This window comes from Aplidium turbinatum, chromosome 8 (assembly GCF_918807975.1).
Source record: "Aplidium turbinatum chromosome 8, kaAplTurb1.1, whole genome shotgun sequence".
In the NCBI taxonomy this organism is placed as follows: Eukaryota; Metazoa; Chordata; class Ascidiacea; order Aplousobranchia; family Polyclinidae; genus Aplidium; species Aplidium turbinatum.
Window position 1 is genome coordinate 24,244,994 of NC_137479.1, and position 26,261 is coordinate 24,271,254.

General features: G+C 35.5%; 1 protein-coding gene across 1 annotated transcript in view; it reads left to right on the forward strand.

The window, feature by feature from the left end:
• The first annotated feature begins 20,706 nt into the window (after positions 1 to 20,706).
• The window catches only part of LOC145775602 (insulin gene enhancer protein ISL-1-like), a 30,100-nt gene continuing 24,545 nt past the window's right edge, over positions 20,707 to 26,261 (forward strand). The window contains exon 1 of the mRNA XM_082586917.1: positions 20,707 to 21,173. Within this exon, the coding sequence (XP_082443043.1) occupies positions 21,122 to 21,173 (52 nt within the window). The 5' untranslated portion in view covers positions 20,707 to 21,121. The remainder of the gene's footprint in view (positions 21,174 to 26,261) is intronic.

The window sequence follows — 26,261 nt, forward strand, 5'->3', positions numbered from 1 at the left end:
GGCTATGTCATCTCAAAATACTTAGGCTACCTTACCGTAAGCTACCCCAGAAATATTAAACTTGTGATACTAGCCTTTCATCTCACCAACAAGGAAGAAAAACATAATTTTAAAAGACAATCAGTGGTCAAATTTTGTCACCTTGCCCAAATCCCAACACCTTTGAGTATGTAGATTGTAGGCCCTTGAAATGGGTCACTCAAATAATTATTGTCACCATCTACAGTCATGACACAAAGGCTGACATTTTGTGTCATCTTACTGAGGCTTTGGGTGAAGATGCTGATATCTTGCTCATACCACTTTTGAATACTGTGCACCTGCTTGGTGCTGCAATGTCTTACTTCTTTCCATGCAAACTGGTGATGGTACTCTACTACTCTTACTCTGATTGGCAGTTTGGCACTTTTTATTTTACTATAAAAAATGATTGACCTTTTAGCGCCTCTGAGCGGCCACATGTCAAGTGATGCCACAAACAAAAGTAAAATGTTGAATAACTTTCAGTCCAGTTCAGTTTGTTTTTATTTCTGACCATCACAACAACAATAAAAATGAAGGATTTTGCTGTCTGGGTACAAACGGAAGTGAGAAGGTAGGCCTATGTGTAGCCTACTAGGAAATTGCATTTGAGTTATTTCGAAACTTAACTTATTTCTATAACCGAGACTACCTCTAGGTTGTTTTTTTTTTAACTAGCATACAGTTTAAAGTTTGAAAATTGGTTTGATAACAAAATGCACAAACGTAGCGGTTTTCTACGTTCTACTCACTTTTAAATAAAAGCATAAAACCCCTTGCCTAATTTATATTGTTGATATTGCATATGAAAGCATTTAAGAGAAGCGATTATTTGGAGATGCTTAAATTGAAGAGTGGCTTTTTTGTCTTCTATTCACGTTGTCAAACAATACGCTCAGTGACCTAACTTAAAAGTTTAATTGTAGCGTGCACAAAGTTTTTTTCGAAACAAGTTTGAATCAAGAAAAACTTACTCAAACCGAGACCAGCCATTGTCAACCTGTGGCTATGACATTTTTCTGATCTGGCATCTGTGTCTGTGGAGACGCCGAGCTCGCATCTGAAAATGACAGGCAGCAACAAACATTTAAACACCAGTCACAATAAAAAAAATAATTTATAATCTTTTAAAATATTATTATTGTGTAAAAAGACCAGCTATTTGTTTGTTGCCGTAAGGTGGCAGTAGTGAAAAGCATAAGATGTCTGCACCAGGGTGTGCAACAAACTTGATATTATTGTGGTAGGCTTTTTATTTTATTTGTTTGCATTTTTCTGGTGACAGTAGGCTAGAGTTAGACTTACACAAGACGTTGAAAATAACAATTATCTTGACGTTTTGTCACCCAGAACGAATGACCTTATCCAGGAGTTCGGGTGTGATGTTTACGCACCGCGCTAGTTACTTCATTACGTCGGTATGTACAAAATCACACATCCGTGGCGCGCCATTTTGTTGCCTACTTTGCAATCTTTGCCGCCAGTTTTTTCCTCGGGCAGTCTACACGTCAAATTACGAACGCAGTTTGCTTATTTTTTTCTGGATATCCTGCTATTATTGTAATAATAATAATCATAACTTATTTTGTTTTGAGCAATCACAGATGCGACACCACAGGAAGTTGAAAGTAATAAGGGTTCTTACCATTCGGACACACTCCCACTGATCTGTGTTTTACATCGGGTTTGTCATCAAGGCAGAAAAAAATTGGAACTGGATAAATAAAGTACTGCGAGGGTTGTTCAAATGAAAAATCGTTTTAAAAAATAAATTGTAATTTTAAAATATTTTGTCTAGTTTGGACATATATTCCTCCGCTTTGTTTCATTTAGTTTTGTTTCCAAGATTGAAAACTTTCGATTTTAATGCTTTAGAATTGAAAATGCATAAAACAGGAAAATATCGCAACTCGACAAGTTCTGTAAAATTCCAGGTTAACTGTGTTGAGTTTTGTTTTGTAAAAAATATCAAGTATTATTGAAGCTTGTATGTGTGTGTAAAAATGATATTTGAGATAATAATATTAAAAGTAAAAATTAATAAAATTAAAAATATTTGAGTAAAACAAAAATATTTCAATATTGTATTTAAAAAAAGGAATTATTTTTCATTTTCTGCCAAAACGAAATCTTTTTCACCAAAAATGTTTATTTCACACATTTCTAGTTTACGAACCATTGATTTACAAATACACTTATAAACAAAATACATAGCCTAAGCATGCTAGCTGTTAAACAACACAAGCCTCATATTTCCTGTCTGAACAAAAATGTTTAAGAGATGATCAGATTGATTGGCTTGACTTGAGCCCAACATTTTTAATAGCCTTGTTGTAGAGCACACAAGAAATAAATTTTACCAGTTTGGTAACAAATCGATCATATAGTAAAAATACGAGCAATTTTAATCTTGTTTTCAATCACTGTATTGTCAGTGAAAAATTTAATTTCTACGGTGGTTTCATGGATGTCAGTGAACAATTCATGCATGTTGAAATTTCCCAGCCTTGAATCAATTTATTATATTTGATACAAATTGCCGAGCTACTGCATTATTAAATAACAATGATTACTCATTGAAGTCAAAGCTTTCCTTCTATTTTCATTATTTTAATGTATTTAAGATGCAAAAGACTGACCCAAAAACTAGCAAGAATAGTTTTTTAGTTTACTTGCTAATAAAGACATAACCCCGATAAAAACCATGACGCATTCTTTCCAGGATTACATCCCAGGCGAAATGATGGTAACATTGATTTTTCTTGGAGCTTAGTCGATTTTCCTGCTCCGGCATAATTACAGCATTGCCTAAACATATGTCAAAAACCCGCTACGTTTTGTTAGGCGTATTACGTCATGATGAAGTACAGTGGACAATATAGCCTTACTTCTTTACTACATCGGTTTTTGTCAACGCTAATTTTAAGATTCTTTTTTGTAATTTTTTTTCTTTTTTGAGACTCCCCTGGTTTACCCACTGTTTCAATCAACAAATCTAACTGTTTTTTTCCATAAACTTGAAACACACACAACAATGGATGCGATAACATTTTTTTGTAATTTCTTTCATCATCAATTCATTTTTATCACTACATGCTACGCCCCTGATTATATAGGCTGCAAGTAGAAATTAAGAAATGGTATGCGTGCTATTCTCTGAGCAAGGTATTGGTATTGAGCAAGCAATGATTGCTTTGAAGTTGTGCATACTGTGCTGCAAAACATTAGTCATGTCGAAAACTCTGAACTGTGTATTTGTTGTTTATCGTTGCTAAGCTCGTTTGGCGTAGGATTTGTTGAAGTAAAGCCAAAGGCAAGGAAGTCAATCCGTCATTCAGTCATTTACTTTTATTGTAGCGTATTCCTGTACTCTTTTAAGTGTTTCATTTGGTGTGTTACCAAACCCAGTCACGTGCAGTCTATGAGGATCGAACCGTTAACCTTTTCAGCATCGGATCATTTTTTTATGACAACCCTCAGCGGTGTAGAGAACAATTGTATAATAGGCTATAGATACCGACTGTCAGATCATGGCTCAGGCCACTATTTTTGAACTTAGTAAGAATGTTACCATTTTTATTTAAAAAAAAGAAGATAATCTAAGGTAGCCTACACATATGGCCTTTGTCACAAGATAGGACAGCACTCCAATAATCAGAAAATAGATTGTAAAAACGACATTTCACAGAGACATCGTATTGTGACAAATACTTATCTTTTCTCGCACACATTTGGTGTTATCTAAGACTGTGTGATTCTCATGGCAGAAGGTTCAGACCAGATGTTTGTCTATCTGCATTGAAATCAAACGATATGTTATCTACCAAACGCCATGTCACTCGGGCCTGTTTCAATTCAGTCCTATCTGTTGACATTCACTCTCTGTTTCAGCATTCCATAGTTTTAGAACCAGCGTACAGTTACGTTGTATAAGCATACAAAAACTAAGATCACTGAACCAGCCTTTCAAGAAGGTGTCCAGTGTCTTTTGATCGGAATTCTTTTGTTGTTCCAAGTGCATGTACCGAATCCAGAGTTTTTCCTCGAGATTCGTGTTTGATCACATTCACCCAGTTGTAGAAATAACAACCAAAGTTCAGGTATATTTGACATTTTGGCATATTGTTCAGCCATTGGAGGCGACAACCTGCCAGACATTAACAGCTATTGTGCATTTTGCACATTGGCAATTGGAAACACAAAGCAAAATTCTTATTATTTTTAGGCACCTGTTTTTCAGCTTTTACATCTTTTCACTGTTGAGATCAGTGCCAGCAAAAACAACTTTTACTTGTTGAATTGATGCATTGAAAAAGTGATGTTTTGATAACTACTTGGTATGATAGTAGATGTTGTGATATCTACTGATAATCGTGTGTTTTTAACAAGCAAAATTCACTTGTTTGCTTTCGATTATATTTGTGATTTCAGTTCCGAGTTTGCTGTTCTACGAATATGCTCAAGCATTTGCTGCTACGATGCTTCGAATCAGCTGAATTTAACGTACACATCGAGACTTTTAAGATATTCAAAGTCTTTTAAAACCAATCTTGCTGATTGCCAAAAGCAACTTAGTAACAGTATTCTTCCTTTTCTTCGACCTCAAACATAAGCCTGGATGCGATGAAAAGATCTGATCACCAGCCTCCAGGTGACCATCAATAGTTTTCATGATTCTCCGATCGGTTAGGCCAATTTCTTAACTTTGCTGGTTGTCATGTCAATGTCATTTTTTTCCGTCATCTTTCTAAGAACCTCTTGCGTTCACGTTTCTTTCTCTGCCTTACGCCTCCCCATATCCGATCTCTCTTTTAGACCCTCATTTGCCTTCGTTATTCAGTGCGCATCAGTTTCAAAGACAATTTCGATATTTCCATCTCTTCCAACATCGTGTCCGATCCAATAGGTCAATTGATGACAGTTGACTCTGTGAACAAAGAAACGACAATATAAATCAATTTCAAACAAACATAATAAAATTAAACATAATAATAAGAATAATTAATAAGAATATAATATATTTAATTTGTTTTTGATTATTGCAGAGTGCAAACAACAATGACCAAGCTTTTAGTACAAACTAAACAAAATAAAAACCTATTTTTGCTTTAATGTGACTTTCAATCGTGATAGAACATCTGTTATGAATGAAATTAATCAAAGAAACTTCTCCCAACAAAGAATTATACTTTTATTTATTTTACCGTAAATCACTTTTTCTTGCAAACTTTTGTTCATAACGTAAATAAGATTCTATGGGCTAAGCTTATAAACTATTATACTGATATGTGCAACTTCAACAACAAGGCATGCCACAGACCAGAAGAGCGCAAGAGTTTCCTAATATTTAAGAGGTTTTATGACATTGAATGACTCTTAAAATAATTTCGTTTAAAACTCTTTTTAGTATTGTTTGTTGGCGTAACTTGAAATTTGTGGCAAAGAAAGCAAATATACGCAGTATGAATCCATTTTTTACGCAAAATTGATGCAAATGAGGGAGTGTTGTTGTTAGCTTTTTGGTGCATGAGCTCCGTATGTTTGATGCTGTATTTCCATTTGATATGTTATCCAAAGCTTTGTTTGGCTGCGGAAACAATTCCAGCAAAAAAAAGTACTTTAAATTATTTTGTTCTGATCCGAACAGGAATCGAACCTAGGTTAAAAGAACCATAAAGTTAAATTATTTCTGCAATAAATTGGTAGCTATGATGAACATCCAAACATTTTCGAGAACGCACATCTGCCATATTTGGACAAAGTACATAATTATTTCTTTCAAACCAACGTCATTCTATATTGAGTTAACCTATTTTGTGATGTTGAAGCCAAGCGAACAGAAAAGTTTTTTAACATTATATTCATGTTGTTGCTCTCTAGCGAATGACGCAGCAGCACAGCGTCCTCCGAGAGCAGGAGGGCCAGTAAGCGTCTTACCAGTCTGGATCTGTAACTAAGACGAAAACTGCCTGATGATGGATGAGCTACAGAAGACGCGGGTAGATGTATGAATAACGTCTTGTTGACGCTGAACTCATGAACAATAGGTCTGATGAGTAATTCGAGAATGATTTAACGAATGTACGTTGATTCAACGTGGCAGGACGTGAACAAGTTGTTTCTGAAATCTACATGTGAGTGGGTGAATTTGCTAATCAGCAACCGAAACCCACCTGAAAAAAAGTTGCCAACTACGCTTCTCCACTCGTCGTCGTTCGTATGAAGCAAAAGTTTGTGGTCAGCCGAATGGAAGGACTTAGAGCCAACTTTCTTCTCCAGCTTCTCCACTTAAACTGCATCATGGATTTTACCCTAACCCGGCAAAGTTATTTCTTTACAGACGTCGCTAGACGTTAGAACGATTTTAAAATGGCAACATTTTGTAGCTGGCAATTTTGTATTTGCGATTTTATTAACAATGCGGAGAGAATCTTCAACTGCCGTAAATTTTGACCTATTTCACCAGGACTATGTAACAATTACTTCAACTTAAATTTATAGATATTTTCTGGTTTAAAAATTTTAAAAACATTTTTAAAAAATAAAATAAAACTTGTTAAAAATGACGAAAATATTGTTCCTGCAACATATGCTTTGCGTAGAAATTTGCTTTGAAAGTTCGAGTCAGATCGATTGAAAAATGACTCAAAGGATTTTTCTCATGTCATTCAGACAGACACAAAGCCAGGCGCTATGCTCTGTCGATGACGTCACAAAATGGCTTTCACACAAGTTGCCAACGAGATAAAAAGATAACAATATGAGGTCCAGTGGGAATTGCAAATTTTACTATTTTTCATTTGACACCAGAAGGCGCAAAGGATTTCCATTCGCCGTAACTGGTTTGGACAAGATAATTCCAGATTGACACTGTCAAAAATGCAAAACGGACGCGACACGGCAATTCTAATTGATTTAACACAAACCAGGGTCCGAGACAGTGGCAACTGGCAATCGATCGTAGAATCTAGTGAGACTAAAAACGTCTATTTACGTTGCTCCAACGTTAAGAAATACATTTTGTTATCAATTTTTTTTTAATTGATTCTTTTTGCGCGCATGCAATATAATTTCTACATGTTCAAGTCAGTTGACTTCTGCCTGGTGATGTTTCTTCAGAAAAAGAAGAACCCTGACAGCAAATCAACCTTGTTTAACATTGATTCAACGTCTGCATACGTTGTATCAATGTAAAAACGGTTGATTTGCTGCCTGGGAAATCCTTTTTCTGATTGTGATTTGCTAATTTAAACAGGTGGACATACATGTCAAAAAATGTCATCGTTTTGTGATTAAAATGAACAGAAAAAAAATTAAAATAATTTGAACGGTTTCTTTGGGAATAGGAAGCAAAAGCTTTCTAAACTTTTTAAGTTTTGTTGTTGACAGAAACAAATATTTTTTTGACAACGCACTTCAGAAGACGTGAAGTTACACAGAACAAAGATATAAAAATCTCACAGCTTTATTGACACTTCGTGCACTCATATTTCGTGGTATGCTGAAGATGCGCTTCGTAGCTGTGTACGAAACGTTAGTGAGAAATACAATATCCACCTTCATATTTAAATTTTGTATTACCAAATAAAGAATGTCAAACACTGCAATTTCTAATGAATGTTGAAATTGTACCGAAATTTACAGTTGTTTCGAGAATTTTTATCAGTAATCAAAAACTATTTTCTAAAAACTTATTTACTACTTTTTGTACTTCTACAAGTTACATCTTCTGACATTATCTTTAATTACTGTAATGCAATATTACAAAGCAGTCCCATAAAACCGATCGTAAACTTTAACAAGATTATTGTGTACCGGTAATAAAGATTCAATAAAACCTAATAAAAGTTTTTAGTTTTGAAAGCGTTTGCTGTTTTCAATTTCACCTTGGTAGATTTCTTATTTCTTGAAAAACGATTTTTTTCATTTTCTGGTGATGACTGCAAAGTAAGATTTTTAATGCTGCGGAAAAACATCAACCTACAACATCGCACTTTGTTGCATTTTAACAAAAGCCACCGATTTGCTGTGTTATGATTTTGCAGTGTTCGAGACAGATATGCATTAAAAAAGAGACATCAATTTTACTGCTAGAGGTCACAAAAGAGCTACTTTATGCAAAATCGTTGAGAGAAGGTAAAGTGAGTTTAACCTCCAGGTTTGTAGGGTTCCAGACAGTAAAAGCCGTCATTTTTACATTGATACAACATCTGCAGATGTTGAATCAGTGTAAAGATGTCGGATTTTGCTTCTGGCTAGCTTATGCTGACAACGACATCATTTTATGATTGGTTATTCCAATCGGTTACATGGCACTTAAAATTAAGTTATCATATAACCACTACTGAAAAAGAAACGACGTTTATTTTAACCCAGACAATCTGGTTACACATACATTCATTGGGAGCTGTCTGTTTCTGCGCAGATCTCAACCGTTTTCTAAATTTTAAATATATATCTCTGAAGAATTATCTTTAATCAAGAAAATTGTCTGACCACTTGATAAAATGATGTGTCTGTCTGATATATGTAAGCATGGCGCTATGTGTGTAGCTGCTGTAGGTTATCACAAGATCTGCCGAAGTAAATCTGAGCTGTTGTTTGTACAGTCATGGCTGGCAATAACTTCGGACCAAGCACAGATCATCTCGCACAATTTCTTGCATTGACTAATCAAAAGTAGCCTATCCAAGACAGCAAAATCCGTCATTTTTACATTGATGCAATGTCTGCAGACGTAGAATCAATGGTACTTTAAAGGTAGGTAGTTTAAGTTTCCAAGTTTTCAATAAACTTTTGTTTCAGTCCGTCGCTTCAACACAAACCACCGTTTCATAAGTAAGAACATTTTTGATAATTAATTTAACATCGTGCAAACTAATTCAATGGAATACTGTAGTTGTGGCCTGCGTCATTTTCGAGTATGTTGAAGTCCTGGCTTGTTCTTATTCCTTCCGTTGTCATTAGCGAGCTGATCATTTCGATGTGTGTGGGTTTGATTTTGTATTATCATGCATGGAGAATATGAATTGATGTTTTCATTAAGTACCGAAACACCTTGCGTGCATTGAGCGCCTTCATATACCTTCCATTCAATTTTCAATTAAATCGATCAATAAATAATACTATCAGCTTTCATTGAGGATGCTATTTATTGCAACCTGCAATTTGTCCAATGCAGACAGTTTTTGTTTCTTTGTGATTAAAAGCACAAAATAATTAAATTATTATCTCTAATGTACCTTTCATATTCAGTAGCCGTGGTTGAGTTAAAAAAGCAAAATCAGCAATGTGGTCGGCTGATTAGCAAACGAATGTTGTCATAGGCTATTTCCTGCAATACTGTTACCACAGCATCCCAAACAGACACAAACCGTTAGCAAAAAAGTAACGTATCAACCAAGTTTTTTTTAAAGGAATGACTTGTATCTTGAGATGAATATTAATGTGCTCTGAGCTGATTTTTTTGTGCTTGTCATATTAAAGCTGGAATGTTGAGGTAAAAAAGTGACAAAGTGAAACGTCTGCAACAATTGCAGTAAGAAACTAGCAAAGACATGAGATGACACTAATAAACAATCGAACTGTAAGTAACGTAGGCCTCATTCCTGTCATGGATCATTGCGTTTTCAGTCCCTTTCGAAAGTGAGTGAAAATCTCGAAGGGAATTTGTTCTGAATTTCAATGTTGTGACAACAGTGTGCTGCCAGATAATAAAACTTGCAATTTATACATTGTCTCAACGTTCTATGGAGTATAAATGTAGCCTATATCTTTTGCCAGCTGAGAAATTTCCCTCTAAGCTTTAAGGTCAAGCAAAATGTTTTTTAGATAAGTTATTCTACAACGTTAAGACTGATTTCAAACAATGAAGCAACTTACTGCAGTGAATAAATACACTCATTGTTTCTATTATATTACACTGGTCTACACAAAATTTCAGGTTTGGGTTTTGACAACCTATTTTAGCTAATTTTGGGGCGCTGAATCCGAAAATGAACTCAGATTTTCTCTATCACATCACGTTTTTAAGATATGAAATATCCCTAATTTTTGAAAAAAATCAATTTTTGCCCCCCCTCTGTTGTCAAAACAAGGAATTCTGATGCAATAAACACTGTTTTACCTGCAATAATCTAGCTTTAATGAACAAACAAGCATTCTATATTATATTCACACAAATTTGCGTTGTCTTTATTAAAATTTCATGCCTTGGATTAAAAAATAGGCATGCAAAAGAGCAACCATAATAACATCAAACGCTACATTATGCTGACGAACATGTCGATAGGACAGTGACAAGGTATTTTCTGAATTATAGCCTACAGTTCACACAATATGCACATAGACATTCCAATGGAGTGCAGAAATTCTGAAGACACACACAGAAATAGCAAAGTGCCAAAATAAAGATTGACTCAAAGGGACTTGGGCAGGGCGAGTTCAGAAACAGTCAAAAAAAGAGCTTTCATAAATATGAACTCTTCACTTATAAGCTTAAAAAGGCTCTTTTGAGGGACTTTCTTTTATGAGCAGCATCTGGAATTTCTCTTTTAAAACTACAACAATAGTCGGCCATCATGACAATCCCACCGACCTTGATAACGTTCCTGCATAATTTTAATATCCTAGTGGAAACGTTCACCCTGTTCTTCACTAACTTTCTCAAGGTTTTCTGGAAACTCATCCGCATGGCTTTTCAAATAGTGAACTTTGATGCTCATCCTGCATCTCAAATCTTCAAAACTAAGCAGTAGTTCCCTTAAAAGATCTTTATAATTTTCTGCTTTTCTGTTTCCCAAAAAATTTCTCACAACAGCACCGAAAGCATTCCAAGCTCTAGCCTCGAATGGCAACATTGATTTTACAAAATTTTCATCCTTTAACAATTGCCTGATTTGTGGTCCATTGAAAATCCCAGCTCTTTTTTTCTCTTCACTGAGACCAGGAAAAGCATAACATAAAATACTTAAAACACTCTCCTTCATGATCCAAAGCTTTTACATATTGTTTCATGAGACCAAATTTGATGTGAAGAGGAGGCAAGAGGATCTTTTTGATATCAACTAACTGATCACGTATGATATTTTTGTTTCCAGGTGTCAAGGTGAGCCTTGGAGGCCACTCTTCTTTGTTCCAGTGCTGATCCTTGGCCCTGCTGTCCCAGTAGCATAGGAAACATGGGTATTTGGTGTAGCCACTTTGTTGCCCCAGCAAAAAGTTCACCATTTTTAAATCTACACAGATGAGCCAACCATGCTCATGGTACTTTAACTTTTCAAGAAAGGTTTTGATGTCCTGATACTCTTCTTTCATTGTCACCGAATGTCCTATCGGAATAGAACCGTACACGTTACCATTGTGAAGTAGAACACACTTCAAACTGCGTTTGGAGCTATCAATGAAAAGTCTCCATTCGTCTGCATCATACTGTGGTAATCCCATTTCTAGAAGAAGCCCTTCTATATTGTTGCAATAAACGAAATTGGGCCCCTTGTTTAAAAAGTTGGCTCTTTTTTGGCCCTTTTTGAACGTGCAGTTGGCTCCTTGCCAAATTTACATCTGGTAACCCTGCTGCACAGAGATAGCAGCTGACCCACAGATAACGCCTGAGAAGCCAAGACAGGGAGTTCAAGCCAGCATGGAAAAACTCAACGCTACCAATCTCCACTATGTCCTATTACGATTATTATCATAACAGGAATTTTTTTTATTTTAAAGGAAATCTGAACCAATTTATGAATTTAGTGTAAAAATATCTCTATGTTTGAAAGTTTATAGCTGTCAGAAAATAATTATATTTGACATTTTACTGCACTAAAAAGGGTAAAAATTGGTCAATTTCATTAATAATGGCAACGATAGAAAGAAAACTTGATGTGATAGAGAAAATCTGAGTTCATTTTCGGATTCAGCGCCCCAAAGTTAGCCAAAAGCAGTTGTCAAAACCCAAACCTGAAAAAAAAAGTTGAAATTTGTAGACCAGTGTTATTAGACTACAAGCAGACGAAAGTGTCTAGAAAGCTGAGATGGACCCTTTGGCTGTGATTTTCAACAATATTTCATTTTTTTTACGAAACATGTCAAGAGTCACTGTCGCAAGAGTGGTATATGTAGCTGCCAGTTAAATGTAGATGAGTAATGATCTGAAACGTACAAACAGACTTTCTAGTCTACGCCGTACCCTTGTGAAACCGCTCATTACTCGAAATCACACTTCACGGCTTACACGATTAATTATGTTCTGAAATCGGCTTACGAGGCCATGACGAAGTAAGATTCCGAAATGTCGCCATATTGAGACCTGACCAAAGTAGCTCGTCGCCTGTCACTAAGATCTGGGGTGCCCTGTGGTCTCATAAAACAGTAAAATGCATCCTTTGAATAAATCACGTATAAAATTAATCGATACTTTGCGGCTGTATAATAGCCAACATGAAAAACGAGCAGCACTGTGGTTAACAATGCTGTGGGCTCAAAGAAGCTGCCGCACAGTCTGAAAAGTGAGTGATGTGTTTTGTATATCACTTGTTGGGTTGTTGGTAACAGTAAGACGTCTACTCTCATTGATTCAACGTTGGCCTACAACTTGAATTGTTTCAAGTTTCTAAAAAAGTTCTTGCTTGGAAAAAAGGTTAATTCTGTATCTTAAAAGATAAAATCAATGACTAAAACTCCAGCAGCGCCAAAAACAAACTTGCCAGTATTTACATTACAGAATATAGATATGACATATCCTGGTAGGATATGGTGAAACTAGATGAACACTTTCTTTTTCCGGAAGCAAATCATCTTGTGGTTATGAAAAGATATCTTATTAGTTAACGTTACTATTTTACTTTTGAAAAAAGCTTCTTAATAAAAGTTTATGCTAACCTGATGCTTAAGAGCAAGCTTTCATTGAACTTAACTTTACAGAATGTTCATCATAATCAATGGTCGTCTTACGAAAGTATTATACCTACAATCACATAGTTGCTAATGTAATTGTTAGCAACTGAACTTTTGAAATATGTTGCAGTATGTAGAAAGTGGCGCGAGTTAGAACATTATCATGTCTCCAAAAACGTGAAACGTAAGTTACGTGAAACTCAACTATTGCACGTAACGTGAATCTCAACTATTGCACGTAATGTGAAACTCAACTATTGCACGTAATGTGAAACTCAACTATTGCACGTAACGTGAAACTGAACTATTTCACGTAACGTGAAACTCAACTATTGCACGTAACGTAAAACTCAACTGTTGCACAGCAAACTTTGCTCAATTGGAGTTTAGGTTGCAAATTTACATCTTTTGATTTTATTTATTGTCGGCAATGGAGCGAGTCGCACTATTAACTTGCACTACATCCCACTAAATTAAATTATCTATTTTTTGGTAAAGGCGACAATACTTTTCATCATTAATTCTGATGTTTTTGTTACATTAAAATGATACGTTCTCGTTTATTTTGCGTACATAGTGAGAAAGAGCACCGCCTAATATCGTTGTTACAATTTTTACTTTAAAAGTTTTTCGTCATTTGTCAAAAAGCAAGTTAACAGTGGCCAACTGTGTGTTACCCTTGCATTAAACTTGCATGAAGTCAGCACAAAAAAGATTCGATTTTTTTTATCACATTCTCATATTCCTTGTTCTGTACCAAAGTGTAAAGCCTTGATCTTGGCATCACTTTCACGTGTGTCGATATCTGGACTCAGCTGAGACGGAAAATAGCAACTTTTATATCAACGGCAAGACCACTGTAAGTGTGGGACATGGTAATGTAATTTGCATATAGATTTAAATGTCAAAAAGAATAAGGTAAAACGTCAGTTTAAGTTCCAAACTCCAAACGAAGTCGCAAGAAACTAACTTTTGCCCTATGTATTTTCATGAAGGTAAAAAGATTATTTGATAAAATGCAATTTATTTCGGTTTGCAGGTAGAAAAGGATAGCCTTTTACTTATCTTTGACTTCGAGACTTTGACAGTTTGGCTTGTTCAGATGATATTTATGTTGTTGACTTTATGTAACTAGCTTTGAATAACATAATGCAGCGTTGCATTAACTTCGGCAACACTCTGATTATGTTCTTGATGACTTCTGCCTGTTTTGAAATATCTGACTCCTTCAAATATTATCTGCAGGCTCTTCATCTTGATCCTTAATTGATTGCACTGCCTAGCGTAAGCTTATTTCGTTTGTTGCTTTTTTGTGTTTACTATGGATAATTTTATCTGCAATAAAGTTGTAATAATAATACAGTAATATGTTGTCATGGTATTTTATCCAGTCAGCTTACGCTAAGCATATGGTATTGAAAGCGGAAAATATTAATAGCTTACTAAACTTCAGATGCGTGAAGAAAATAATTTGTTGCAATGACATGATGATGAAATACTATTAACTCAGAAAAAATAAGACCCGCGTATTGTGGTCTGTTTCATCCTTATGCGGCAGTACGTGTTAATCTTTACAGCCTACTTCTGCATGCCTATCAATCTTTGAATCCAAAGAAGCTTACTTCAAGCATTTCAAAGTCACAGTTTATGCTAGTCATGAAAACAAATTGTTTTGACAAAAAGTGAAATGCCATGAATATTACGCCGTGACAAACAATTTCAATGCCACACACAAAGATGAAAATGATTGACACCGTGTGAGATGAAAACCACATTGATAGTCGTGCCTCGTTATCATGTGGAACTTTCAAAGCCAGCTTAATTTTACAACAACGAGTTCACGACATAAAACAGCCAGTGGGCACTGCGGGGTTGTGAAAGGGCAAGCACAGCACTTAAAATGAAAGCCGTGGCGAAGGAAAGAAAGGGTTTACACTAGGCGAACGTAAGCGAAAAAATAGCCTAGAGGTGGACGATTTGTTGATCCTTTTTACAACAATATTTGTATGCAAAGCTCTGAAGAGGGTAGTTCACAGTCGAAGCAGTAAATGTCCATTTGTAATATGTTGAAATTTTAGACTTGATGTTCAGGTTGAAATATAAAACTTTTTTGGCAAAACAAACGTAATCAGTAATCATCGTTGAATGAAATAGGTTGCTGCATAGCAGTCATTTTGAGGAAATTAAATGCAAATCATTGGCACGAGGTACTGACAGAGCCCTTCGAAAAGCGTTTCTCAAAGAAATATTCAAAAAATACTGAAATTTCGACCAGTTTAATGAGGCCGAGGTTATAATGAAAAAGTAATAATTGTTGCAAGATTGCAGTTGATGCCAAGAAGAGCTTACTTCAGGTTTCACGCTGAAGGGGGTGCCCCATGCGAAAGCTAAAAATCACGTGATTAAGTGACGTCGTTGGGTTAGGTTGGAAAATTTATCATAAAGTTTTTAGGTTCTCTCTGGAAACTGGATAAAAGATATGAAGAAACTTGGCAATAGCTTTGTCTTGAGATAAATACAACGCACAAAACTGTTTTTAATGAAGAAAAAAAAATTGCCATTGTTATAACCTTTAAAACCCGCTTACCTTTTAAAGAAGTAAACTTCACTAAGTTTGATGCAGACTAGCCTACTTGAAAATCTAAACGAAAATCGTTTGGCCAAAATGGCGTCACTTTATGTCATTACGCGTTTGTTATCGGTGAGCTGTTTTGGAATGCAACACGGCATGCACTGCTCAACGACAAAACAAACGTTTCGAGATACTTACCTTTCTACGTTTTGAAACATTTTAATTTGATAACTCTCCTTTGAACGCTACATGCTACATTTTTCAACTCAGTAGCCTGCATGCGAAGTTGTTTTTGTGCATGCTGCCGTGGCAGTGTTGCTCATAATTTTTTTCTGTTTTATTTTTCTTTCTTTTTTTCTTGAGCACGTTCCAAAACGTGTAAGTGCTCACCAGTGAAGCGCATCTGTTCACAAAACGTATTTTTGCCTACGCCCATATATGCAACAAAAAAATACTCACTGTGCCAAGTGCAGAAAAACAGTTTGGAATACGCCATCAAGCGTGCCGGTAAAACCCCAACGTTGGTAATACCCAGCTGATATATCCAGCCAAAATAAGGTTTTCGTTTATTTATAGATTAACAACGTAAATTCAATTAATACTATCAATCACGTATTATTGGCCACTGTGACGTCAGCATACCTTACCTTATAACCGAAGCCTTTATAAAAGTAGGGATATGTTTTTACACTCATTTTGCTTCGCACTGTCAGTGGTTTGGTCAAGGAGTAAAGCAAGTTTACAAGTTTTAAAAAATAGCATCGTCTCTTTAAATTGTGACAATGGTTAGAAAAATAAGACTGAGATAGTAGACGGTTTATTAAACCAACGTTTGTGTCATTGTTAGAAGGTAATGTGCATAGTCATGGTGTGGAAATTTGGAAAGTTTGAGGTGACAGTGAGTTATAGCTTTGCCAAGGAAATTGACGATAAAGCGTGAGCCTAATCAACTTGAGAAGGCCGTTGCCAGTTATAAGGGTGTGCGAAAATGACTAGCCTTCTGCGGCCTGCCAGCACCGAATCATAACATGACTATACAACCAGAGGTTTACCATGCGTGTTACTTCGTGCCATAAAAAGATATTTATAGTTTCAAAATTCTCATGCCAATTTGAAATTTTGCACATGGCACATATGCAAGCAAGGGAAAATTGTACTTGCGTCCATAGATGTCGGTAACGGAAGTTTAACGTGCGTATATTAATTTTGTCATCGTATTTACATTGTATTTAATGGACTAACTAAGCCAAATAGGCTGCAGTGATTCTGTAAAAATTTGTTAAATTAAATAAGCGTAGAGTTTCTGTGCAAAATTTCTGAGTTGTCTGATCAAGAATTTCTTTTCCAAACTATTTTAGAGTCACCGCTAAAGCAGTTGGGCACTCAGGTATTATTATAAACCAACCGCAAAGTCCTTTGATTTTAACGCGCCGTGCTGCTTCTTTTCCGTTGTCTTGGGTTCCTTTGGTAGAGTTACTCAGATGGACTCACATTTACCCAGTTTTATTTAAACTTTTCGCACGTTGTTTCTACAGTATCAAACGTACAGTTTCAACTTTGTCTAAAAGTTGCATGAAAAGGACATGTTCTTTTAGAATTTAGTTGCTTGAAAAAGAGAAAGCAGGCTCGTGTTTTTCTATGAGAGATTTCCTACAATACGGAAGTCCAAAAGGAAAAGCAATTCTAGTGCATATGGCCAGAAACACAGAGGAATATTTGTGCAGAAGTTAGAATGAAAAATAAACTCATCTCAGTTGCTTGTTTTCTTGAAATTTTTTGAGTTAATAAACGCTACGTTTTACTAATGTTGCAGATAGTTTGAACAGTTCAGTGCTTTGTTATTTGTGATAAATTAGACAGGGTTTAAAACTGAACTATGCTCGCTGCTCAGCTAATGTGACGACAGATAGATTAGTCTTGTCTGTTGAATGCGACAACTTAGCCATTGCCCGCGCGTGCAGATTAAACTTAAAACCAAAATTTTGGCTTTCCATTCACCCTTGCCACCTTTAACCCGTTGCTAATCTCGAGTTACTACTCATAGACAAACAGTGTAGTTATGTCTTCAAAATACAGCTTTTGCGTTTACCTAACATGAAAAAGTGTTGATATCTTGCAAAACATGCACTTACAGGCTGCTGCAAATGATTGTACGACCATACGTGGTATGTTGAAGACAAAGGTGTGTAACAGCTGAGAGTGTTAGAAAGGTTTCTTCACAAAACCTGCAATAGTTTACTCACCATGCGCTGAGCAGTTACACGAGTTTTGTTATGTGGACTAACTTTAGAATTCCTGATCTTTCAACATCAAAGAACAATATTTCTGTGACAATAAACATTGCCTAATTATAAAGAACGATATTCTAAAGCTCAGACTTCTGCTTTGACATTAAATTGAAAGGTCAATTCCAACAATAATTTCTTGAAACAATTTTCGATTAATATGCAATCGTTTTTTTTTAACAGTGTTGTTAAAATATATTTTTTTGCTCTGTAAAAAAAGCTTGATATTTGGCAAAAGGGATACAGTAATTGTCAATGGATTAGATCAGAAACAATAAAAAATGTGTATCGATTTCACAGGAAATTTGTTCCAAACCTGCCTGGACTACAATAGTATCAGAGCGAAACCAAATCTGACCCAAAAAAGTTTTTTTTTTTGCCTAGCCCTACACGGCAATGTTTTGATTCCTTTGTAGTCAGGGTGTAAACTTACATTAATGCTTCATTACCAGTGAGTGCCGAATGAAATTGCAGCTTTAAGTGTAGATTCAATGTTACTCGCCATTGATTTGTCTCAAAAAAGCATGATATGTATTGGTTAGGAAAATCTCTTCATTTTGTTCCCACGGCATTCCAACACGTGGTGTGGGAATACGGCATCATTACTCTCAGTTAGACCACTGCAATCCATAAGCTTATTACTAAGAGTCACAAGTCAGTGTTTGCATGATGTTAATCTGCTCAGAGTAATTGGAGCCGCTTGTAAAACAACGGCGGAAAAGTTTGCGCAAACTGGAACAGCTTAGGCTTGCAATAATCAGATTATCGTTTTGCAAAAAGCAATACAAGAAACTATAAATAAAAGATGGGAATCGCGTGTTATAGGCCTTGTTACGACTTGTTAAACATGTTTCTATGGAGGCACGGATCTCAGCGTCTTGCATCTGGCATATCCGGTCTGACAGTTTTGATTGTAATGTAATATTTCAGTTTTAGTAAATATTCCGACAACATAGAAAGAAAAAGAGGCTGTAGCTGTTTTTAACCACTTCTTAATGGTTTATTAATGTTAAACAGATTGAAAAAGATGAAAAAGCAATTGAAAAAGAAGCACAAATTATTTGCAAAATGTTTAATATCCTGAAAAACCTTTTGCATTGTGCTAACATGAAGTTTTGGAAATCTGAAGTTTTTCAGATCTCACAGTTCTCTTGCGATGCTAAAAGTCGGTTTATAATTTTCAATTTTTTTGGCGCATTCGTTAAAATGTCTGTGTGGTTGTGGCGCCAGTAAATATTTTCTTTTTGTGTTTTACTGGTAGAAATAGCAAGTTTAAGATCTAATGAGAGTGGCATCAGTAAAAAAGACTGTTTTACCGTATTTTTTGTCACAATTATTTTTTTTTAATTTAATTTTTTCTTTAATTTCTATTGAAAGTTGGCGCTATTTTTCCCCATTAAACTCCGAAATATACGCCCATCCCCTTTGTTCTTTTGAAAATTAGCTCCGAAATAACGACGTCACGTCAAATAACATTTGTCGGGACACGACGTCATAACTATAAAGCTGAATTTTGCATTGCCAGAGTCACAGATTTTCCTGTGGTGAAACAGCACCGCCTCGCTGGTAAAAGTGCGTCATATGCCGGTCGTAAACTCTTTGAAATAGCGACGTCTTGCAGAATTAAAATCATACGCAACTAGTTGGCTTCATAGAGTGCCCGCACTGTCGCTGTAGCACAAACACAAACTGCAGCTTGGGTCTCTCACACAGTGCACAGAGAGCTCTTCACTGAGTAGTTCATAATAGTTTTCACCCATGGTTTAAATGCTGTAACAATGTCGACTGATAAACACATTTCATAAGCAGCGTCTTAAAATTAAAGACAAAGATACAGTAGCTGGTAAGGTATTGACAATGTAAGTTTGAAATCATAGTTTTCTGGAGGTGTTCGAGAGGCTTACAGAATGTTACCTACTAGCCATCTGAGATTAATCATTTATGTGCTAGGGCAAACTGTGCTTAGATTAACGCACTAAAAACGTAAACAAGGCTCTTTATCTCATATTGTTGGTCTTAAATCTTGCTTCATACGCTAGTTTGATCACAGCTGATGTAGGTTCAGATGCAAAAGTGCCAGAAAAATAAAATATTTTCAGCTGCTTTCATTTTAGCAACACTGTGAAATGGAATGACTTTTTTGTTATAGTCGAATGGTTGTGCCAGGCATTTAGACAAGTTTGTAGAAAAGAAAGAGCGTTTGGCAGTTGCAGCATTACAAATGACAAACATTATTCAGATATTGAGGTATGCTATTGTAATTCGGTTGTTACCGTACTTCAGCAATAGGCCTATAGCATCAAATTCAAACGTTCTAACAAATCGTAGGAAGATACCTGCTTTTAATCTGATCAAGCGATCTCTAATTTCACTTTGGAGCAAAATTAGCCGTTTATAGCGAAGTATTGAGATTGATAGTCAATGTCCCAGTACACGAGTGTGACTATCAACTTTGTTTTAAATTAAGCAACACTGTCAGCGTATTCTTTAACTTCGTTTGGTTCCATGAACCGAAGAATGTTGCTTACACGTATGATTGTTAATATAATATACCAAGCCACTGTCTACGGTACCGGTCATTTTCTTAATTAGCGAGTTCTTGTGAAATGCAATTACTTGTTGTATGATGCAGTCGTTTTGACACGAGAGCAAACGAAGTTTCTTGTCTAGCGATTAGATCGGAAAGCGTTTCTCAAGCCCGGGGAAGAAGCAATTTTCTTACTGGCTAAGTTGAGTTACGAAGTTCCAATAGTTGCTTTCACTCATCGGTGATTTTGTTTTTGCAGAGAAAGGTTCTTCTGCGCGTTTGTCTGGCGCTGTAGTGGAGCAAAGGAATAAGAAAAAGTTTCAGAAGAACACTTTTTTTCGTCTGCAAAGCTCAACTGTCAGGACAATTTGTGAATTTGTCAGTCAGATTGCCTCAAGCGTCAAGAAAGAAGTCGTGGAAACCGATATCACATGTTTACAGACAACTGATCTTCATTAGCGGCCATATTTGCAAAGAAAAAAGTCTCTCTGACGTTTTGACAGTGAATCAGTTGATGACAAAAACTGAACACGTTTTTAAGAGTGCACTTGAAAATTATCAAATATAGAGCCTTCACGTGAGGCTGCAATCAGTGAAAAAACGGAGAAATTTACAAACTTTCCCCTCAGCGCAACGACAACCGGCAAAATAGGTATCAACGAGTTATCTTCCGCTGTGGTGGCCGGGAGGCTAGAACCGCTCCCGTCCAACTTTGAGACCGGTTTTCTTTCATCCCCAACCGATTCCAGTTCCGGATTGTATCCCTATTATAATCAGCCTTATAGTTTTGGCTCCACGGACTCAGTCAAACTGGATGAAAGTAAAATGATGGGAGACCCTTCTTTCAATGGATGTATATCTTCGAGTATCAATTGCGGTAAGTCGATGTTTTTTTTCCCGCTGAAATTTTATTTGTTGCCGAGGTACAGAGTTAATGCGAAAAGTGGTGGATGTTACTTAGAAATACTTTGAATCGGTTCAGAATAATTTCTTTTTTACTTCTTAGTTGCTTAAAAAGTTAAAATTTTTGTTTTTGATACATTATAGACAAGAAAAGATTAATTTTCTGGCAGTTGGAATTTTCAGTTTGAGCAATTAGGCTACTCATTTTTTTTTAATTGAATACTAATTGAGCTGCAGGCAAGCTTTACAAAGTCTGTATGTGTAAACAACTGTGTGCAGTGAACAATCTTAGTCTCATAAAAAAGTTAAGCACTAGGCCAAATAGATACAAGGATCTGCAAATAGAAACCAATTAAGTTGCAATAAAAATTTCTTGATGAAAAAGTACTCCAAGAAAGCCTTACCCCAGGCCTGTAATGTTCAAATGGTAAACTTTTTTGGTTTAGCTTTTGTGTTTTATTAAAAAGTATTTTTAATGTCACAAATGCTTCATTTTGACGTTGCGACAACAAAATATGGTCATGAAGAAAAACTCACAATATGTTTAATATTTATATTTTTGAGTTTTCATTAATTTTTTATGAACTTTTGGTGTCAAACTCGGCTCAACAGCATTCGCCCAAGACAACAAACACTTTTCAGAACTCTGGCAACTTTAGACGCCTTTCCTTTTTCGGTTAAGATTTAGACTGAGGCTACATACTATTCCTTATAAAGAAAATAAATCAAACATCATGAGGATCTATGCCTTGCAAAAATCATAATTTTTTGTAGTTGAATATCGTAAATCTTTTCTTGCGTTTGTATCGAAAACACGCTGCTTTAAGAAGATTTAAAAATGAATTAATTGCACTATTTTGCAGTAGGCCATACCAATGTAGAAAAGGCCTGGGAGTTGTTTGAAGTGCATCTGCGTCGTAAACATATAAAAGATATACGGTATGAGAAAGACGTATCATGCAAAACTTGCATTTGACTTTACTGAAAAAGCCGTTACAACCCTTTGAATTTTTTTTGTGACAACAGTATTATAGTTTCAGTTAACTTTTGCGCAACATTGAAATGATGGAACAATTTTTCATTCCTAGACTTGAGCCAAAAACAAATAGTGCTTCAAAAAAAAAATGAATCCCATAAAATATTAATAAGCCAACTTTTCTAAATTTATACAGCCTATTTGAACTTTCTTTATAGAAAAATCACCATCGAGGAATTAGCATCTTTTCTCTGTACATGAGCACAATATTTTATTCCAAACCTGTAAAACTTTTCAACACAACTTTTTTTGGATGCTTCTACATATCATTTCTTGTGGACGATTTAACGTCTTAAATCTTAAACTAATTTTAATAGTTTCATACTACGTCTGAAACTTTATAATAATAAAATCTGACAGTTTATCATCCAGAGTGTCGATATTTTCTCAGATTAGAGTTTCTGAATAAAAAAAACTTTTACTTTATTTGTGCCATTACTATAATCAACCCACCACCTTTTTTGTGAGAGAAAAAAAGTAACAAGACCAATTTTGCGACAAAGTAAGATATTTTTTGTGTAAAAACTGCACTTAATGCTTTCTTATTGCGACACTAACTGGTTTGATTGACAAGATTATGAAGAATATTCTGCAAAATGGTAATATCAAGAGATAATTACTGAAATGATTGTCGCTTGGTTGCCTATCAAATAATTGGGCATTAATTTTTCGTTATTATTTTTTGTCGACATTTGTCTAAATAAACATTTTAGTCAAATCTTCCGCATCATTAGCTCAACGAAACGATGATTTTGTTTTCTTATCGTGATTAAAATCTCAATTAGCGATGCTGTCTATCGGTGTTAAGGAAAAGTCTAACAATCACTTTAAATGCGATTTAGTGACACGTTCACAAAGCTAACACAACACACTTGAACAGAATATTTACAGGCCGGTTTCTGATGAACATATGGAAAGTGTGTTTTTTTCGAGGCATATAAATCTGTTACGATATGACAGACCAAAGAATTGTTGGTATGTTTCAATAAACACGGCAATGACACTTTCGCATCACGTTTGGTTTCTCTGTACACACTAACAGTTTGAAAGGTGTTAGGCTGATTATTATTGGTTTGCAAAGCCAAGTATTTAATTTTAAGATATGATAAAACTATAGATTTCATTTTCATTGTTTTTTTTTTTTGGGGGGGGGGGGGGGGGGGGCGGGGGGTTTCTATGCTAGCCCTTCTACTTTCCATTTCTAATTGGTTTGAAGCGCAGCAATTTTGTCGGTGCGCTTAGTCGTCGAAAAACGACGTATGTGGGCGACATTGTGTAATTCAATGTGCACAGAGCAACTATTCCTGCAGAGGATAAGGAGTAGTTACATGAAACCTTCCTGGCATGTCTCACATGATGGCATGTCTTCACAAAGCTAACGCAAAAATTTTACTTTGGTGTTCAGTTGTATCTTAGTGTATTTTCTGGCAGAAACCACAAATGGTACATTTGCACCAAAATTACATAATCTACTGGTCGGTGTGAACAACTGAATTAATCGCATCTCACATTACGGGTAGTTACTTTTTGATCGCGTGGCATTTTTTGCTTTATTTCTTCGGAACTTCTATGTTTGTTTCGAAAGCTTTGTGCTTTCTTAGGATCTAACAAAGCAGCAATAAGTGGCCAATATAAACAAAACTTCATAAAAACATAGACTGATTTTACAAATAGTAACATGTTATGTTTTTCAAATCAGCTAATTGTCCTTTTTATAGCGTTCCAACGTCTAGTAAAGATTAAGCATTTTATAAACGTAACTTGTCCTGGTTGGATTTAAGCATTTTCTGACTTTCAACTCTTTCCGACAAAATTCAATATATTCGCGTTTTAAATTCAAGAAGGATATTTTCAAACGGTGAAACATGATTAAGTTGATGCTAATCGGAAATTGTCTTGATGGTTATCATGAATATTGAAGCAAACAGCTGGTGAAAAGGGAAAAGATAAATGCATTGGGGTAGCTTTTGAACCATCTGCAACGATTATTATTATTGAAAACACAAAAGAATTTAAAAAAAAAATTCTCTATCGAAATAAAAACATTACTAGAGTTCCGCTTTTGACAATTGTAGCCTAATTTCAAGTTTATTTGTGTATTCATATGACGGACTGAAACAAGTTGCGTCAAAGCTCACGCTCTTGTCTATTATTTATATAGTTCAAAGGAGATAATCGGTGGACATGTCTAGAAAATTTGAATGCTGCTTGCATCTTTCTCATAGCCATTTTTGCGGTACTGTAGTGATACAGGTTGATATTTAGATGTTAAATTTACGTTTAAACGACTGTTGTTTAGGTATGTCATAAAAGTTTATCTTAATTTCCATATATTTGGAAGTTATTGTTGAATCTCAACCTTCTTCTGCATTTTTACTTAAAGTTCAAGCTTCATCCAAAGCATAACGTAATATCACAGTAGTAAATTTTCTTACCAATGCAAGTCAGATATTTTGGTTTTATTTGGAGAAATAGTTTTAAACAAAATCGGGAACAATATGTAAAGAACATCAAAGAAACATTTTATAATGCAATTCAATGCTTAAAAAATCATTTCCAGATCAAGGCCTTTGTCTTAGCGAATTGATAAAACTCTTCATTGCGTATCCTATAATTTCAAGAATTGTTGTCCCAAAAAAATTAATTCTTAATGTCTTGACGCTAAAGTGGACACTGTCTTTTGACATGCGTCATAAAAGAAACTAACCAGTGTGACCCTAGCAAGTACTCTTCAATAAATTATGCAGGGCCCATCGATTTTTACGCTCAAAGCGTAAACGCCTTTGGTCCGTTAAAAGTTCTAAAGGCTGGAGAAATCAAACCGCCCGCAAAAGTTTAAAACATTTCGAGTGTCTTTTTCGGGTAAATCGAAAGAAAAATTGATAAATCTGATTATTTTCAGAAAAATGCTTTTGTTATCTCAAAACTTTTTCCTGAAAATTTATTATGCTTTTAACCGAAAAGAGAAAATAACCAACATTGCAAAGGTAGGTTTTTTTTTCAGTCAGAAAAATCAGAATTTCAAATTGTCCCCACAAATAGCGTTTGGACAAGAAAATTACCCGGTCTTGAAAAGTTATAACCAGAAAAGTGACACACTACCATCAAAACAAAGCACTGCAATATTGGCACCAGTGTTTTCGTAACAGAAAACTTTGGCTTCTCCAAGGTGCCAAACCATGTAGCATGGATGTCAGCACAACGCGACCAACTTGATGCATAACTAAATAACTTGATATACGTTCTACTGGAGCAAAACTGATTGTTGGTTTGAACCAGTTTGCTATTAATTTGCACCAGTAGATTTAACTAAATGCCTGGTGAACAGCCTCATTCAATTTTTAATGCATAAGTTTTAATGTTTTGTAATCATAAAAGTGAGTTTTAAATTACATTGGCAACAAATTTTGCTTGCTTGAAATTTGATATTGAGATGAATCATCATCAATGCTTTCAAAATAATGGAAACAATCGATAAGTTAGGTAGATGAACTATTCACTCAATACTACTGGCACAACATTGAAAGAACTTCCCTCCCTTGACTGTTTCGTGAAAAATGATACTGCAGTTACTCGTTTTAACGTTGGCACAATTTAAAGACACTCCGACTTGGGGTGTCAGGTGGAAACCCTCAAAATGATGATTGATGACGCGTGGCTAATCAAAATGGCGACGAATTTAGTACAGGTCTGCAGCAGAATGCTAATTACTTGTAGCCATTTGTTGACAATTCGTCTGGTACGATTAAAGTTTATCCTGTGTTTGCCACCAACGCACGCCTCATAGGCAAACTCCGCCATTTTTGAAAATATGAATTTACATTGAATTCCATGCTAGTATACAAGCTCTTTTGTTCTGCCTTTTGATTAAAGCTTAAATCTTGAAAACAATGCAACTAACACATAAACAGAAGCAATGGACCTGTCAAAGACAACTGGTGTTGCCAATCGAAGTTCAAAGAACACTGCATTGGTCTGGCAGCCTGATTTGTTTTTAATGAAGTAGCCCGCAACTTTATTCTTATC